This window comes from Microcebus murinus, chromosome 7, assembly GCF_040939455.1.
Source record: "Microcebus murinus isolate Inina chromosome 7, M.murinus_Inina_mat1.0, whole genome shotgun sequence".
In the NCBI taxonomy this organism is placed as follows: domain Eukaryota; kingdom Metazoa; phylum Chordata; class Mammalia; order Primates; family Cheirogaleidae; genus Microcebus; species Microcebus murinus.
This window is the reverse complement of record NC_134110.1, coordinates 58,467,670-58,485,220: the sequence shown is the minus strand read 5'-3', so window position 1 is coordinate 58,485,220 and position 17,551 is coordinate 58,467,670. Positions and strand designations below refer to the sequence as shown.

The 17,551-nt window shown below is 37.1% G+C and overlaps 1 protein-coding gene across 2 annotated transcripts in view; it reads right to left on the bottom strand.

Annotated features, from left to right (window-relative positions):
* The window catches only part of LRP12 (LDL receptor related protein 12), a 72,050-nt gene extending 56,878 nt beyond the window's left edge, over positions 1-15,172 (bottom strand). For both annotated transcript variants that reach the window (XM_012784255.2, XM_012784258.2), the window contains exon 1: positions 14,757-15,172. In XM_012784255.2, coding sequence (XP_012639709.2) covers positions 14,757-14,835 — 79 coding nt within the window. In that variant the 5' untranslated portion in view covers positions 14,836-15,172. The remainder of the gene's footprint in view (positions 1-14,756) is intronic.
* Between the last annotated feature and the right edge of the window lie 2,379 nt (positions 15,173-17,551).

Sequence of the window (17,551 nt, the reverse complement as noted above, 5' to 3'; positions counted from 1 at the left end):
AAAAACAGTAAGAGAGAGGGAGAAGAGAATTTAAGGTATCAAAATAATTATTGAGAATGGGATTGCAGACTTCAATGCAACTGGTTTTGGTAAGTATTTTAACACTTTTTTTTGCTTTATTATATAAAATTTCAAATATGAATAAAAGACAAAGGATAGTATTAATATAATAGGTTCCCAAGTATCATCCTTCATCCTCCCAGCTTGGATGATACCAAAATAGCTTAATTCAATCATTTTAAAGGTGATTACGAGTAAAAACAAGTATGTCCACTCTTGCCACTTCTTTGCAACATTGTACTAGAGGTACTAGAGGTTTTAGCCATGGCAATTAGGCAAGGGAAAAAAGCCATCTAAATTGGTAGGGAGGAAGTAAAACTACCTCTGTTTGCAGATATGCCTTGTTTATAAAAAATCCTAATATATTCACAAAAACTTATTAGAGCTAACAAACAAGTTCAATGAGGTCACAGACTACAAGAAAAATGTATTCTATGCACAAACAACAATCTGAGATCAAATTAAGAAAACAATTCCAGGGCCGGGCGCTGTGGCTCACGCCTGTAATCCTAGCTCTTGGGAGGCCGAGGCGGGCGGATTGCTCAAGGTCAGGAGTTCAAAACCAGCCTGAGCAAGAGCGAGACCCCGTCTCTACTATAAATAGAAAGAAATTAATTGGCCAACTGATATATATATAAAAAATTAGCCGGGCATGGTGGCGCATGCCTGTAGTCCCAGCTACCCGGGAGGCTGAGGCAGAAGGATCACTCGAGCCCAGGAGTTTGAGGTTGCTGTGAGCTAGGCTGACGCCACGGCACTCACTCTAGCCTGGGCAACAAAGCGAGACTCTGTCTCAAAAAAAAAAAAAAAAAAAAGAAAACAATTCCACTTACAACTGCATAAAAAGGAATGAAATATTAATACATTTAACAAAAGAAGGGCAAAACTTATACTCTGAAACTACAAAACACTGCTGAAAGAAATTTAAAGACCTACATGAATGGAAAGACACCCCATATCCATGGATCAGGAAGATTAAAATTGGTAAAATAGCAATTCTTGCCAAATTGCTCTATAGACTCAATGCAATCCCTATCAAAATTCCAGTTGCCTCCTGCTGCCCAGAAATTGATAAACTAATCCTAAAATACATATGAAAATTCAAGGACAGAATAGCTAAACCATCTTGAAAAAGGAGAACAAATTGGAGTACTCACACTTCCTAATCTCAAAACTTACTACAAAGCTATAGTAATGAAGATAGTGTGGTACTAGCATAGGGATAGATCAGTAAAATAAAACTGAGATGAGAGGGAAACTCTCACAATTTCAGTCAACTGATTTTCAAAAGGGTGCCAGGAAAATTAAATGAAGGAAAGAATAGTCTTTTCAACAAATAATGCTGGCACAACAGGAAGTTACATGCAAAAGAATGAATTTGACCCTAACCTCGCATCATATCCAAAAAAAATAGGTCAGAATGAATCAGATACCTGAATGTAAGAGCTAAACTATAAAACTCTTGGGGCAAAAAAACAAACAAACAAACAAAAAACCAAAACCAGGAGTAAACTTTCCTGATCCTGGATTAGGAAACTTTCCTGATCCTGGATTGGTGTCCTAAATATGACACCAAAAGCACAAGCCACAAAAGAAAAAAATTGGTAAATTGGATTGTCTCAAAATTGAAATGACTTGTGCCTCAAAAACATCATTAAGAAAGTGAAAAGACAAACCACAGAATAGGATAAAATATTTGCAAATCATTTTATCAGATAAAGGGGTAATATGCACAATGTGTAAAGAACTTTTAACTCCACAACAAAAAGACAAATAAACCAATTAAGAATTGGGCAAAGGATATGAACAGACATTTCTCCGAAGAATAAACACAAATAACCGATAAACACATAAGAAGAACGAACCTCAACATCAACTCATTAGGGAAATGCAAATCAAAACCACAATGAGACATCACTTCACACTCATTAGGATGGTTACAATCAGACATGTTTGTCTTCTGATTGTAACCATCCTAATATGTGTTGGCAAGGAGGTGAGAATTTGGAACCCTCACACATACCTAGGGGGAATGTAAAATAGTACTATTGCTTGGAAAACAGTATGGAGTTCCTCAAAAGGTAAATGTAGGGTTATCTTAAGAGTCAGCAATTCCACTCTATGTACATACCTAAGAGAACAAAAAATATATGTACACACAAAAACCTGGACACAAATATTCACAGCATTATTCATAATAGCCAAAAAGTGAAAACTACCCAAATGTCTGTCAACTGATGGACAAAGTATATCAATACAGCAGAATATTATTAATATTTGGCCAATCAAAAGGAATTAAGTACTGCTACAATATGAATGAACCATGAAAACATTATGCCAGATGAAAGAAGCTAGACAAAAAAGGCCACATATTGGATGATTTCATTTACATGAAATGTCCAGAATAGGCAAATTCATAGCGACAGAAAGTTGATTTGTGGTTGCCAGAGGCTAGAGGGAAGGAAGAATGGGTAATGATTGTTAGTAAATAGGTAAAGGGTTTCCTTTTAGGCCAATACAAATATTCTGGAATTAGATAGCAGGGATGGTTGCATAACTCTAAATATACTAAAAATGACTGAATTATACACTTTAAAAGGTTGAAGTTAATTAGAGAAAATTGTTATTTTTTTAAAAAAGCATACTATAACCTGATCAAGTGGTTTATCCTGAGAATGAAATGCTAAATATTTGAAAATCAACCAATGTAATCTATCATACTAACAGTCTAAAAGGAAAAATCAAATAACATAAGTAGATGCAGAAGCATTTTTCAAAATATAACATCCATTCATGATAAAACTCTCAGTAAACTAGGAATAGAAAAGAACTTCCTCAACTTAATATAAGACATCTACAAAACTCCTACAGCTAATGTACTTAATGGTGGAAATAGAATACTTTCCCACAATGATGGAAAACAAAGCAAGCACTCTCAACATATTACTCCCCACTCATACTCAACATATTACTAAAAGTCTTAGCCAATAAAACAAGACAAAAAAAAAACCCCATAAAATAAAAGGTACATAGTTTGGGAAGACAAAAATAACACTGTCCATATTTACAGATGATACAATATGTAGAAAACTAGAAAGAAATCTACACAAATACTCCTTGAACTAATAAGTGAGGTTTAGGTAAGTTGCAACATATAAGATGACACACAAATGTCAATCCCATTTTACATATACAAGCAAAGAACAATTAAAAGTCAAAATTTAAAAGCAATTATCAATTTCAATAGCTCTCCCCAAATGAAATATTTATAAATCTAACAAAACACACACAGCATCTATGTATGTGCTGAAAACTATAAAATACTAACAAAAGAAATCAAAGACCCAAATAAATGGAGAACCCCTATATTCATGGATTAGAAAACTTAACATAGTAAAAATATAAATTCTTCCCAAAGCGATCCATAAATTTAACATAATACCAATCAAAGTTCCAGCAGGATATTTTATAAAGACAAGCTGATTCTAAAATATATATGTAAGAGAAAGGAATTAGAGTAGTTAAGTCAATTTTAACAAAGAATAAGACTGAAGGGATTACATTACCCAGTTTTAAGATCTATGATAAAGTTACAGTAATCAGGACAGGGTGGTAATGGCAAAGTGACAGACACAGAACAATGGAAGAGAATAGAGAGTCCAGAAATAGATTCATACAAATATGGCCATGTAATCTTTGATAAAGGTGCAAAAGGCAGCTCAATGGAAAAAGGAAAATCTTCAACAAATGGTACTGGAATAATTGGTTATTCAAATGCAAAAATGGAGCCTCTTTTTAAACCTTACAGCTTATAAAAAGATAAATCAAAATGAATCTCAGATCTAAATGTATAACATAAAATTCTAAAACTTTTAGAGAAAAAAAAAACTTTTGTGATGTAGGGTTAGGTGAAGAGTTTTGGGAAATGACACCAAAACCACAATTCCTAAAATAAAAAATTGATATATTGAACCCATCAAATTTAAAAGCTTCTGCTCTGCCAAGGGCACTGTCTAGAGAATGAAAAGACAAACTACAGAATCAGAATATACCTATATATTTTTATATATAGGTATCAGATCTCTGAAAACTTAGTAAAAAAAACAATCTAATTAAAAATGGGTAACAGACTGGAATACTTAAGACAAGATGGCAAAGGTATATGAAAAGATGTTCAATATTATTAGCCATTAAAAAACGCAATTTCAAATCAAACAAGCTATCACTACCATCCCTTTTAGAATGACAAAAATAAAAATACTGACAATACTAAGTACTAGAGAAGATGCAGAGCAACTGGAATTCTCTCACAAACTGATACAATCATTCTGGAAAATAGTTTGGTAATTTCTTATAAAGTTAAGCATATATAACTTAGGCCCTAGCAATACTACTATTTATCCTACAGAAATAAAAACTTATGTCCACACAAAAACTTGTGCACGAATGTTTATAGAAGCTTTATTTAAAATAGTCCAAAACTGAAAACAACTTTAATGTTCCTCAACAGGTGAACTGAAAAACTGTGGTACATCCATACAATGGCAAGAAATAAAACTCCTGATCCATGTAATAATGTGGATGAATCTCAAAGACATCATGCTGAGTAAAAGCAGCCAGTCTCAAATGGTTATGTATTGTACAATTCCATTTATATGACATTTTTAAAAAGACAAAACTATGGTCATGAACATGTCAGTGATTATCATGAATTATGGGTGGGGTGAGGGTACCACTAGTGTAAACAAATAGCAAAATGAAGTCTTTTGGAGTGATGGAATTGTTCAATGGGAACACGTTAGTTAACATTCACATAACCTTACACCGAAAGGAAAAAAAGTCAATTTTACTGTATTTAAAAAATAAAATTAAAAAATGTAAACAAACTAAACAACCACTTTAAAAGCTAGAAAACCAACACAATAAACAAAACAATTAATTTAAAAGAAGAGATTAATAAAATAGAAAACAAGGAAATCAGTACACCATAAAACCAAGAGCTGGTTCTTTGAGAACATCTAAAATAGAGAAATCTGTGAGAAGTCTATTCAAGAAAAGAATGACAGATAGACAGATGTGTATTAGAAATGACTATGGTGATATAATCACAAGCGTAAAAAATATTTTTAATAGAATGTAACATAACTTCAAACCAAATATAGAAATATAGATGAAATAACAATATTCTAGGAAATATAAATTAATTTAAATTCAAAACTAAGTTAAAGAGGAAGAAGGTGCAAAGATAATTTAAGACTTATTTTCTCAAAGGTATCGTACACATACATTTTTAGAGGAGAGTTCTAATAAACCTTTAAAAAACATTATTTCTATTTATTGTAGCTAGCCCCCTACTTAGATCAGGGAATAAAAGAATAAAACAATAAATATGAAAAGCAGAAATAAATCACGTATTCTAATTCTCTCTAGCCCACCCGTATATACCAATCAAATCAAATACTCATTCGCTTATTATAATGTTGTAGAAAAAGTAATGTAGAGTTTACTCCAAGGCACATTTATGCAATTTTTTTCTATACTCATTTGTATTTTTCATATGGTCCCTAAACCATAGTGATCCACTCCAACAGCATCAGTAGTAGTACCTTCCCCTTAATCCTCCACCCTTTGTACTTGAGTGTACTTAGGTACAAGTAATCATGTTAGTAATAATGCTAGGTCATGGCTTTTAGACAGTACAGGAGACACATTTTGATTAACTCTATGGCTGCTACTTTTTAAGAAAACTAGTTTGGTCTTAAAGTGTCACCCCCAACAAACTCGATGTACCTACCCAACTGACAGAAAACAGGAGTGCTACCCCTAACTTGAGCTTAATCCTCATTTAGCATCTCCGTTTTATCCCCCACAGCTCCTGCCTTTAGATTTGAGTTCCACTACTCATAGGACCAAACAAACCAACTCCACTAAGGTATATAATTAGCTTATTTAGCCCTAAGGCCCATTCATAAGAAGGGATCTACTTCTTATAGGCTCATTTCTATTATCTTGCTTAGTTTAACCACATTACCTACAGTTCCTAAACAAACACCTCTCCTTTCCTAATCTCAAAAAGCAAAATAATCACAACCGGAACACCAAAATCTCTCATGCTACTCCTGACCACTGAAATCAACAATTAACAAAAGATTACAAGTGCATCTAAAAAATGTATTAATAGATATGAAAATCATGCAGGAGGGGAGAGTTTAGGTTATAGGACAGAAAGAAAGAAAAGGGGTGGAGGGAGTAAGAAAACTAAGACTGACTATAGACTGAACTCATAAACACAAATGCAAAGTCTAAAAAAATACCAGTAAATGTATTCCAGCATATTAAAATATGTCATTGGCAACTTGGTATGGCCTATTCCCGAATGCAAAAATAGTTCAACAATAGGAATCACATAAGTAATTAATTTCATTTCTGGATACATGAAATCATTTATTAAACAAGTATTGTCTGGCATTAAATAAAGTACGTTTTACTCACATAACTCTGGCCTTACAGTAATTTGCAAAAATGTAAAAAAAAAAAAGCCACTCTTTATACTAAATTATTTTTTGCTTTGGAAAATAAAGTTATTTGTCATTTTACATATTTTGAGCATATAGGTTATTTATGGTAACATGTAATGGGCTTCTTGTTGTCATTTTAAATGGATGCTAAATTTAACAGTTTCTCAATCTTAATTTCTAATTCTCTCTCTCTCTCTCTCTATATATATATATATGTATATATATATATATATATATATCCTATATAAAAACCGTTCTTTGGATTTCTCAATAACTAGAGTCTGAGACCCAAAAGTTTGAGAAATGCTGCTGAACAGTATTCCCTTATGTGAATATACCACATTTATTCATTTCTTCTATGCCTGGTAGACATGTGGGTTGTTTCTAGTCTGGGACTATAACAAATAAGGATGCTATATTCATAGCATGAATATTCCTGTACATGTCTTTGGTATACATTATGTACCCACCTCTGTTGAGTTCATACCTAGGAGTAGAATTCCTGGGCCACGGGGCATGTTTACACAGTTTAATAGACACCGTTTTACAAAGTGGTTACTGAGCATTTGAAAAGAGGTTAGTCAAATTGAGATGGGATTATTATAACACACTGGATTTTGAGGAATTAATATGAAAAACACAAAACAGAATAGCTCATTAATAATTATTTTCTATTCACTACATGCTGAAATGATATTATTTCAGATATACTGGATTAAATATATTAACATTAATTTCACGTGTTTTTCTTTTTTTTTTTTACATGGCTACTAGAAAATTTAAAACTACATATATGATTTACTTTTGAGGCTCACATTACATATCCAAGATGCATCTAAGAAGGGTACCTAGTTTTAAGGAACCAGGAAAGACTCCCCAAACGAGGCGGCATCTAAAGAAAAACCAAAGTAAAAGCAGGAGGAAGCCTAGTGAAGAAAGTGGTGGAGGAAGAAAGGTAAAAGTTAGGCAGAGGAATGGTGTGCAAAGGCCAGGAGACACAAAGTTCAGTATGCCGGAAACGTGTTAGAGGGGAGAAGGGTATGACAGAAACACGCTATAGGGGAGAAGGAAGGGCAGTGTGAAGGAGAGTGACAGGAGATGAGGCAGAAAGGTTAAAAATAGCTCATAAAGGCTCCAGTTAGTTATGCTTGTATTTTAAGAACAGGGAACTACCGTTGGGTTTTAAGCAAAAAAGTACACAATCAGATCTGTACGTTAGTAAAAAGTGAAAGATTTATTCAATCTGAAATCAGAGTATCAGATCTGTACTTTGGAAAAGTTACTGTGGCTGCTGCTATGTTATATGACTGAATTGGGACACGACTAGAACCAAGACTAGTTGGGGGCTGTTATAATCATGTGGACAAAAAATAATGGGCCTCTACATGAAGAAAACAGCAGCAGAGAGACAGGAACCTTAGGCAAGATTATTACTCTGTAACTTCAGTTTCTTTCTAATACTATCTACCTCACAGAGATATTTTGAGGATTAATCATGGCCTCCTTTGGTAAAGGTGTTCTGCATTCTAACTATTAGTAAAAGGTTTTGGTGTTATTAGAACAGGCAATAATAATTTCAAGAAACTGAATTCTATCTTAGAATATACCAAAGATTCATCTTATATTTTCTCCAACATAAATAAAATCGAAAAGATGCTTTAACTATTAATAAAATTAAGTCAGATAATAAAAGGCTTACTCTCTTTCTTATATTTGAAAAGGTAAATTCCAACTACTAAACATCCTACTGTGCTCCATTTAATCCTAATATTAAAAGATTACCACCATTTTTCATTTCTCTATAAACTGAAACGTAAGTGAATTAAAGGGAGGTAACAAGTTAGTTTCATTCATGGTAAGGACATGAGCATAAAAATTTCACATCTTCACCAAACTGATACTAGGACAGTTTAAGAAGAAAATTATAGAAAACTATAAACAATTGTTCTGTTTGTTTTATTTACTTTGAAGTTTGGGGATCTACTAAAGTCATACCTTCTGTAAAAAAACTACCCAATTCAGAAAAAAGAGGTAAAAGCTCAATTTTTCCAAATACGTTCTGAAATTCACTAATCTTTCAATATATTCTTCACTCTTCCAAAGACAGAAAGCAATCTCTATTGACTACTTAGTATAAAGCACTTACGTTGGGCAAACAGGTATTTGAAATCTAGCTTTTGTCTACCCTTTGCTTCTTGCCTGAAATATTCTCAGAACACTGTAGAATGTTATGTTCTATACTTATCTATCTCATTGACAAAAATGACTGCCCTTAGAACTGAATTCTCCAAAGAACCTTCTTTTCTCCCCTTGTAAATCCTCATCCATTCTTGTTATGTTGTACAACTATTCACCACATTATCACTTCTTGCACTGAGTGTTCTTAGCCTTCTCTATTCTAGATTAAATAATAGAAACTTAACTTTCTAAGGGTCTAAACTGTTCTACTGAATTGAGACAAAAGAAATCACTCTCAACTTCTCATTCCTCCTCTTCACTCATGATCTCATGTCATATTACTTTGAGAAAATAGGAACAATCAGATATCATCTCCTTCCCACCCCAAAACCTACAGATCTATATACACTCACACCAATATTTTCTTCTTTCCCTCTTGTAACAAGAGAAGTATTCCTTTTTTGTCTATTAAAAGGGTAATTTATGTTCTTCTATCTCTACTACTACTACCCTGGTCCAAGAGCCTGTGTCTCTCATTTGGATTACAGCCAAAAAATCCTAATTGATCATCCCATGGCTACTCTTGGACAGCCTTCACAACAATAATCAACATAGTAGCAAAAGTGAAGGCTTCAAAACATAAATCACATTATGTCATATCTTAAATCTCTTCAATAGTTATAATTACAATAAAACTCAAACTCTTTACCACAGATTCTAAAGCCCTGAGTTTTGCATATCACTCTAACCTCACCTTGTCGTTCTCCCTTATGACAACTATGCTGATTTCACTGATTCATTATTTACTTGCTACACACCAGCTATTTCATTTCAACTCTTTCTGATTCTGGGTGTTTCATGTGCTCTTCCTATAGGCAAAGCTCTCTTATGCCAACTGTAACATGGTTAGTTATCCATCAGATCTTATAAATGTCCCCTCCTCAAAGAACTCTTCCCCTAATTGCTCTATTATTCATTATTTCTGCCCCTTGTTCATTTCTGTTAGAGCACTCTTTACAACTTACTCATTGGCCTTTAAGCTTCATGAGGGCAGAAACTGTCCATAAAGTTGTATCTAGCACAGTGCCAGAATAAGGAAGTACTCAACAAATATTTGCTAATGATTTAATAAGTGAAGAGACAGACAGGATTAGGTGAGTCTACTACTTTCTAGTGGTTTGATAAGTCACACTGTCTCTGAGCTTCAATTTTCTCTTTCATAAAAAAGGAATAAATACCTTATAGGATTGTAAATTATAGGATTATAAATTAGACCCACTGACGATTAACTGGCAATGAATAAAGATCAAGCACAATACCTGTAACTTAATAAATGCTATAAACTTATTCAATAAACGTTAGTTGTCTTTCCTCCTTTTTATAGCTTATACAGTGGGAATTCCCTAAGCTAATTCAGTATAGAAACTAAATATATTATTTGAACCTACTTACAAAGAGATTCTGATGACATGTACCTGAACAGGTAGATTGGTAACTTGTATTTGCAGGATCTAATCCTAAATTTTAGAAAATGGGAATAAGAAGTATACATCTATTGTCCACCTCTCTCAAAAAGGAGGGGGCAGGTGGTGAGGAGATAAGGAGGAGAAACAGAAGGGAAAGGTAACCTTAGAAATTAGAGATCATCAATTCAACTTCAATTCCTAAATTTAGAACAACCTTCCTTTACCTATAAGGACTTGCAGCAAGAACAGGATTAATACTCATTCTAAAATTCTGAAAGCAAAACGTTTTCTATTTACTTAGATCTATATAAATCTCATCTATATTTAATATATTTTTTACTTCACTTTCATTCTTTGAATTTTAATATCACTGGTAAAATGTACCAAAAAAAAAAAAAAATACACACAAACCAAAAACCAACAACATCTCAAATCAGAAACACGAAAGGTATCCTTGTTGCCTTAAGTTGGCTTTAAATTTTCTAACCACAAAAATAACTCTTAACATTTTCTTTAACTTCTGCTCACTTTTTAGCCTAACATACCTTTTATGTTCTTCAAATGATATTTTACTTTCTAGAAATCTTCTAAATCATTTACCAAACATCATTCAAATCTCCTTCATACTCTTTCTAGAATATAGCTTATCCCTCTAAAAGTGGTCACTTAATACTTTCTAACTGATAACCATCTAGAATTTTGTGGAATATGCTGCGTATCTTCATATTCTCCCAAGGATATGGATATAATTTAGATTCTGAACTCAATGAGGGGTTTATGTTAAGCAATTAATTCAGTTTTATTCAATGTATTTTATGTAATCAAGCTTGACTTTTTCAGAAGTAATTGGTATCTGATTTAGATTTTTTTTCATGTTCCAGTTACTTGTACAACCTTTCTAAAATTGGAACTTCTATTCTACCTGTAAACTGGAAATTTATAAAGTGCTACTGAATGTTCCATAATATTTGTAGGAAAAGATTCATCCATTAGATACATGCAAGAGTAAAAAAAGCATTTTATGCTACCACAACATCTAGAACAGTACTGTGCACAGTAAAGACTCTTGACTGTAATAAGCTGAAAAACAGTTTTAAAATGAGTTTTATCACAAATCAATCAGAATACGCCAGGAAGAGTTCCTAGTGCTACCAAATGCTCTAGCAGCAAGTAAACAAAAACAAACCATCTTCAATCAAGACAATTATAAAATGATATATAAACACAACAAACATTCTAAATTACATTTTAAGGCTTCATCTAGAGCAGTATTTTTCAAAATAAGGACTGCAATCTATTAGAGGGTCCAAAATTAATTTAATGAGTCCAGGCCAGCAAACAAAGAAAGAAAGGGTAAGATGGAGGAAAAATAAACAGAAGATATGTGAGTACACCAAAGGTAGTAAGTAAGGGTGAGTACCATTTCGTGAACTTTATTTTGTTCTCTATGTATACAGTATCCAGAGCAATGTGTATTTTAAGGGTGAGTTTGAGTAAAAGAAAACACTGATCTGGAAGATAAACAGAAGTGGACAAGATAAAGCAATGAAACTATCAGAATTATCAAATTGTGGTTAGCGAGCTGAGCAAGACTAACAGCTTCTATTAAGTAGGAGACAGAGGTTTTGAAAACTTCCATACATTTGTAAAAGCCAGACTTCCCTAAGTGAAAAATGACAAAGCACTTCTCCTCTTACAGTAGGCCTAGGACAACATCTAGCAAAACTTTTGGTTGCCACCACTAATTTTCTTATCGCTTCAAACTTCTCAAGAAGACAGAGGTCAACCTTTACTTGTTCCTAACTCTTAGGCACATTCAGTGCAGTTAAGATATAGCAGCCTCTAAAAGATAATTAGTGGTAGTCTAGAAAACATTAACTGTATTCTGTATCACCATTTAAAATTTCAAGTAAGACTCTTATTCAGTAATTTGAAACTATAATAGCCACACATGGTAGTCCACTAAAATGGTCATATGAAGAGTATGAACACCAAAATAATTAATTTTTTTAAAAAAGGTATATCAAATGTTTCCAAGATTCAAACCACATCTTGGAGCCATTTAATTTCACAGTTAATAGACAAGAAAGAGTAGCTCTGTGAGGAATTAGTATTGGAATTGCCTAAATACTGGCCAATCAATCTGTTTCTCTATGTTAAGAGTGATTCTGAATATTCAGCTGCTTTAACAGAGCCTTCTAATTATTTTTGAAGCCATTAAAAAAAATACATCTTGACCGTGAAGGGCAAAGTTTCATAAATTACTGCCAATATCTGTTCTAAGAAGCTCAAGGTTATAAGCTATTTCTCAGGATGTATCCACTACACATTACAACTACTACATACTCAAGTTGTCCAAATTCCACTATTGTTACAGAACCATATCCCCCTATACTATTGTTATAGCTTTTTTTCCACTAATATAAACCCACATATGGTTAGAGAGGCACAACAGGACAAAAAAATGCAGCTGTAAAGATTTCCCCAGTTGCAGGGTGAAGAATTCCTTTAGTCTCTGCTGATTTAGTTTAATGTTCTGCCTGGCTCACTACCTCCTTTTTTCTTATACTTTGAAACTTGCTGTGCCTTGAGACATCAACCTGGCGTAATCACCTAATAGTTTTATAATCTGGGTCTATGCTGTTGGAAAAAGGAGTTTCAATCTTTACTTACTAACAATTCCTAACTGAACACAAATTCCCAAAAGATAAACTTGATAAGCACCTACCATAAAGTCACTTTGTGTACAAGTACAAAAGAACACACCAAGCAAATTACTAGGTTCACCGCCTCTTATTCTTAGAGGCAAAAGACTTTTAGTTTAAACACTAATGACATAGGTTTTAACAAAAGAAGAGCCCATTTATTTATCTATTCTGATCAGACATCACAGAAATTCAACTCTGATTAAGAAGATAGAGCGGGACAATCCTAATCACTCTAAATTTAAGACTCCTCTCACTTTCTCCTTTCTCCTGGGCCATTTTACACCAAACTTAGAGCAGAACTGTACCTACCTTCAGACTAGAAGAAACAACATAATGGCTTATTGATCTCTGGTGTAGACCCAAACCCACAAGTCATCAGGCAAGCAGGAATCACATCTATTTGATGCAACTAACAATCAAAAGTCATGCACTGGGTTTTATGGTCACACACAAGCACACCATTGGCAATTACCACATCAAATATGGACCAAACCACTGTCCTTCCCAAAACAAAACTAATAATAATCAGGTAAGGGAGCAACGCATCCTGAATTACACAAAAGACTACTATTTCTTGGCTGTCAGTAAATGCCAATTTAAGTTCATTAAATTCTTCATTTAGTGACATTTCTCAGACTTTAAAAGCTACCACCACATTTGATTCCATAGATAAATGCTTGTAAAACAGATACTTGCTGATGAATTACATATTGACTGAATCCTGTCGCCACCACCATTATATTAATACTATTTGAATCAGTGTTTGTGGCAAATGACTTAGACTTTTTATAAGTAAAATATACCAAATAATGGTAACTTCTAATTATTTCCTTCTGGAGAAATCAAAGCAACACTCCAAAAAGGAAAGGTTAACTGTGTTCTCTGAAATACCTATTCAATGTGTTTAACTGATGAACTAAGGAACGGTGAAGTCAGAAATGGAACTCAATCCTCTCAAGAGATGACTGTTCTTTCCAATTAATTCCATGTAGCTCTTGTTCTGACCCCAACGCAAAATCAAGCTTAGTCCTCACACATAGTCTTCAGCCTTCTCTTAACCTGAAAGGAGGTGTTTTTAACCCGATACACCAACTCCAATAAAACAACAGTGACAACAGTAGCGGACAACGATGGGTGAAATGACAACTAAGCTAGGAGTCAGACAGACATGCACAGCCTATTTGGGAGAGATTGAGGTGGGGCTGGAAACTATTTTCTGGCCTTCTCCCGCGAGCTGCTCCAGGGGAACTAACAGGATCCTGCATGCCCGGGATCCACAGAGTCTGGCCCCCAGGTTGAGGAGTGGGGAGGACCAGCAGGGTGCTTTTCCAGGGAGTAGGGTAAGAGGAGGGGTTGGTGTGGTGGGAATTTCACTGTGGCGAGAACTTCCTAACCCCAAAGGGTAGGGAGGGGGTGGCAGGACCGTCCCGGCAGCGGCAGAGCGACCTCCCCTTCTTTCTCTCACAGTCATACATCTTTGTGTGTGTGGATTGTGCAAGGGGCTATGAGTCCTAGAGGAGGCGGCCGCCGGGACCCTCGAGCCCAGCTCGGGAAGTCCGCCCGTCCCCCCTCGCTCCCACAGGGCCCTCCCGGCCGGGACCCCCAGCCTCTCTCCAACACCCTGAGGGTCTGGGGTGGGCGAGCGGACGAAAGCATCTCTGTACGTGGACACTCCTTCTGCCGCATCCACCCCTCGCCAGGTCTTTGTCCCGCCGGCCGCCAGGGTCTCCTCCGGCTCTCTAGGGGAACCCCCGTCCTGGAGGCCTCGGGGTGCGGATCGCCCCAGCTTTGTTCGGTCAGCGGGGCGCAGGGACCCGGACACTTACCGTACACCCGAGCCAGGAAAAGCAACAGCAACGCAGACCTCCACCGCGGAGACTCTTTTGTGCTCCAGCGACGGGCCATAACCACGGCAGATGGAGAGAGATGGAGGAGGAGGGGAGGAGGAGCTGGGGCTAGACGCCGCCGCCGCCGCCGCCGCCAAGCCCCCGGCTGCTCCCTGCGCTCTCCGCGGCGGCGGGAGGGGGAGGGGAGGGGCCGCCACTCGCGCGCGCTCCCTCCCTCCGGCCCTCGCTCAGCCGCTCGCCCGCTCCCACCTCGGGCGGCGCGAGAGCCTCACGCGGGCAGCCCTCCCGGGGCAAGGGCAGGCAGCGCGCGCGCCGGCCCTGAGGCGAGGGGTTGGCGAACGCGGGACTCTGGCCTCGCGCCGCACAAGCTAGCCGGCGCCGCCACCCGCCAGACTGAGCGCGCGCTCATCCGTGCGATCGGCAATCCCCTGGCCCGCCTTCCCAGGTTCCCGCCCCGCGCTCCGCTGGACTTTCTCAGTCTCGGGGCCGGTTTCCCCGCGACTGGAGCCCGAGGAGCAAGGCAGTGCCAATCGATGAGCGAGCGCGCGAACGCCGGCCGCTGGATTCCCGGGGGCCGGAGAGCGGGGCCGGTGGAGGAGCTTGCTCGCTCTCCGAGGCCTCGGCGCTGGCCCACGGGTGGGGTAGGAGCAAGTTGGGCGGCTGACGTTGGTTGTGTGTAAAGGAAGAGTGGGTGGCCGAGGCTGAGAACTTGGGAGTTCCAACCCCTACCCGGACCCCACATGCCTCTGCTTAGAGATCACTTGAGATCGGCGTGGAGCTTGCCTAGGGGTGGGCGCCAAGTTCCTGCGGCTGACCCCAGCCAAGGGGCGGGTGCGGGGCCAAGTAGGTGCTCACGTTCAAGGTTCCTGGAATGTGTCGCAAGGCTGGAATGCAGAGTTCTTGCAGTCTGGCGTGGAAGCCGTGGGAGGCCGTTCGACGTCTCAAGCGGGGGATGGAGGGTGTAGCCGGCCCCAGTGCTTGGCTGGAGTCGACCCGGGGAGGGGGGAGTCGAGGAGAGGAAGGGAGTCTTCTTCCAACACGCTCCAATTTCCCTAAATCTCTTCCCCTTCGCCCGACAAGTGTGACCTGTACTTCCCTTAGATCCCCGTAACACTTCTAAATACATCTGTAGTGACACTGGCACGTTAGACCTTTTCCGTCTTGTGTTTTTAAAGTGCTTCTCTACAAAGTCTTACTTCTGCATTTAGATTTATCGTTGCCCTTCACTAGCACTCTCTAGGCTACTCATTGAAGACCTACAATGCACTATGGGGTCCTGGTGACACAGGTTATCTCTTTTTAATTCCTAACAACCTTGCAAGATATATATTATTACCCACATTTATAGATAAGAAAATAAGACTCAAGAGAGGTTAAATTACTAAAACGATATAGCAAGTAAATAGTTTGAAACAGTTTTTCTCATTCCAAGGTCAAGACTGTTTTCCCCATACCACAGCAAACTCTGTAGCACAATGTTTAGTGCACAGTAAGTAAATGTTAAATTTTAAGGCATACATTTTGAGGAGTACATTAGGTTTCCCTCTAACTCCTACCGATTTTGTCCCCTTTGAGATTTTCTCCCCAGGAAATGGTATTCCAAAAGATAAAAAATGTACTAACAAATACTAAAAAAATCTAATAATTAACAAATCTTGTTTTTATCATCTGGCAAAAAAGTAACCAGAACTCTAAAAATGATTTCTATTCTCATTGGAGAAAAAGAAGCAACTTCAAAATTCTTCACTAACCTTGCAGTTGTCTTTGCTAGTTTTAGGATTCTGAACTCCACTCATTTCTGTGACCTCTTTCTATACATTGCACTGCCATGACAGCTGTGTTTAGGACAGGCTACAAGCAAAGTGAAGAAAGTAGACGGGGCCTGTTCACACCATCTTTCCCTGTCCACTTTTAACACTTTTCAAGAAACCCTATCCCCAACACAAGACACACAATGTCCTCAGCAGTCCCCAACTATCACACCCCTCTCACTCCTACACTTGCTTGTCCACCTAGATCTGTCTTCTCAGACTTACCAGGTTCTCAAACTTTTGAGTATCTGGGTCCCTTTAAAACCTAAAATTTGGTGAGGACTCCAAAAAGCCTTTGTTTACATGAGTCATATCTATCGATATTTGCCATTTAGAAATTAAAATAAAATTTTAAAATACTTATAAAAATCATTTTAAATTTAAAAAAATGCATTGCAAGTTTACATAACTCTATTTTCCAAAACAAAAAAATTAGTGAGAAGAGTGGTATTGTTTTCTATCTTTATAAATCTCCCTAATGTCTGTCTTAATAGAAGACAGCTGGATTCTCATAACTGCTTCTGCATCCAATCTGTTGCAATATGTTGTTTTGGTTGAAGTGTATGAAGAAAATCCAGACTCACACAGATATATAAATTGGCAAAGGAAGGACCTCATGTACCTTCCTGAAATAGTCTCAGCAACACCCCCACCAACCCCCCTCCACCCAATAAAATTTTCAGAACTGTTGATCTAGGTGTCTGTCTTAACGCCTTCGAAGCCTAAGTATTTTGTTTCTTATTGGAAAGGATCTAACAGATATTCATTGTTCACTAATGAAAGATATTTATGTTTTATGAAAGGACATTTTTATTTATACAAAACAACTCTAATAGGATATCAGACATTGGTAAGCAACACAGCACAGAATAGGAGCTCAATGGCAATTACTCTTTTTGTGACCTAATCTACCTAGCTGGCTATTTAGGCTGATAAATCAAGTAGCGCATATATGAGAAAGCG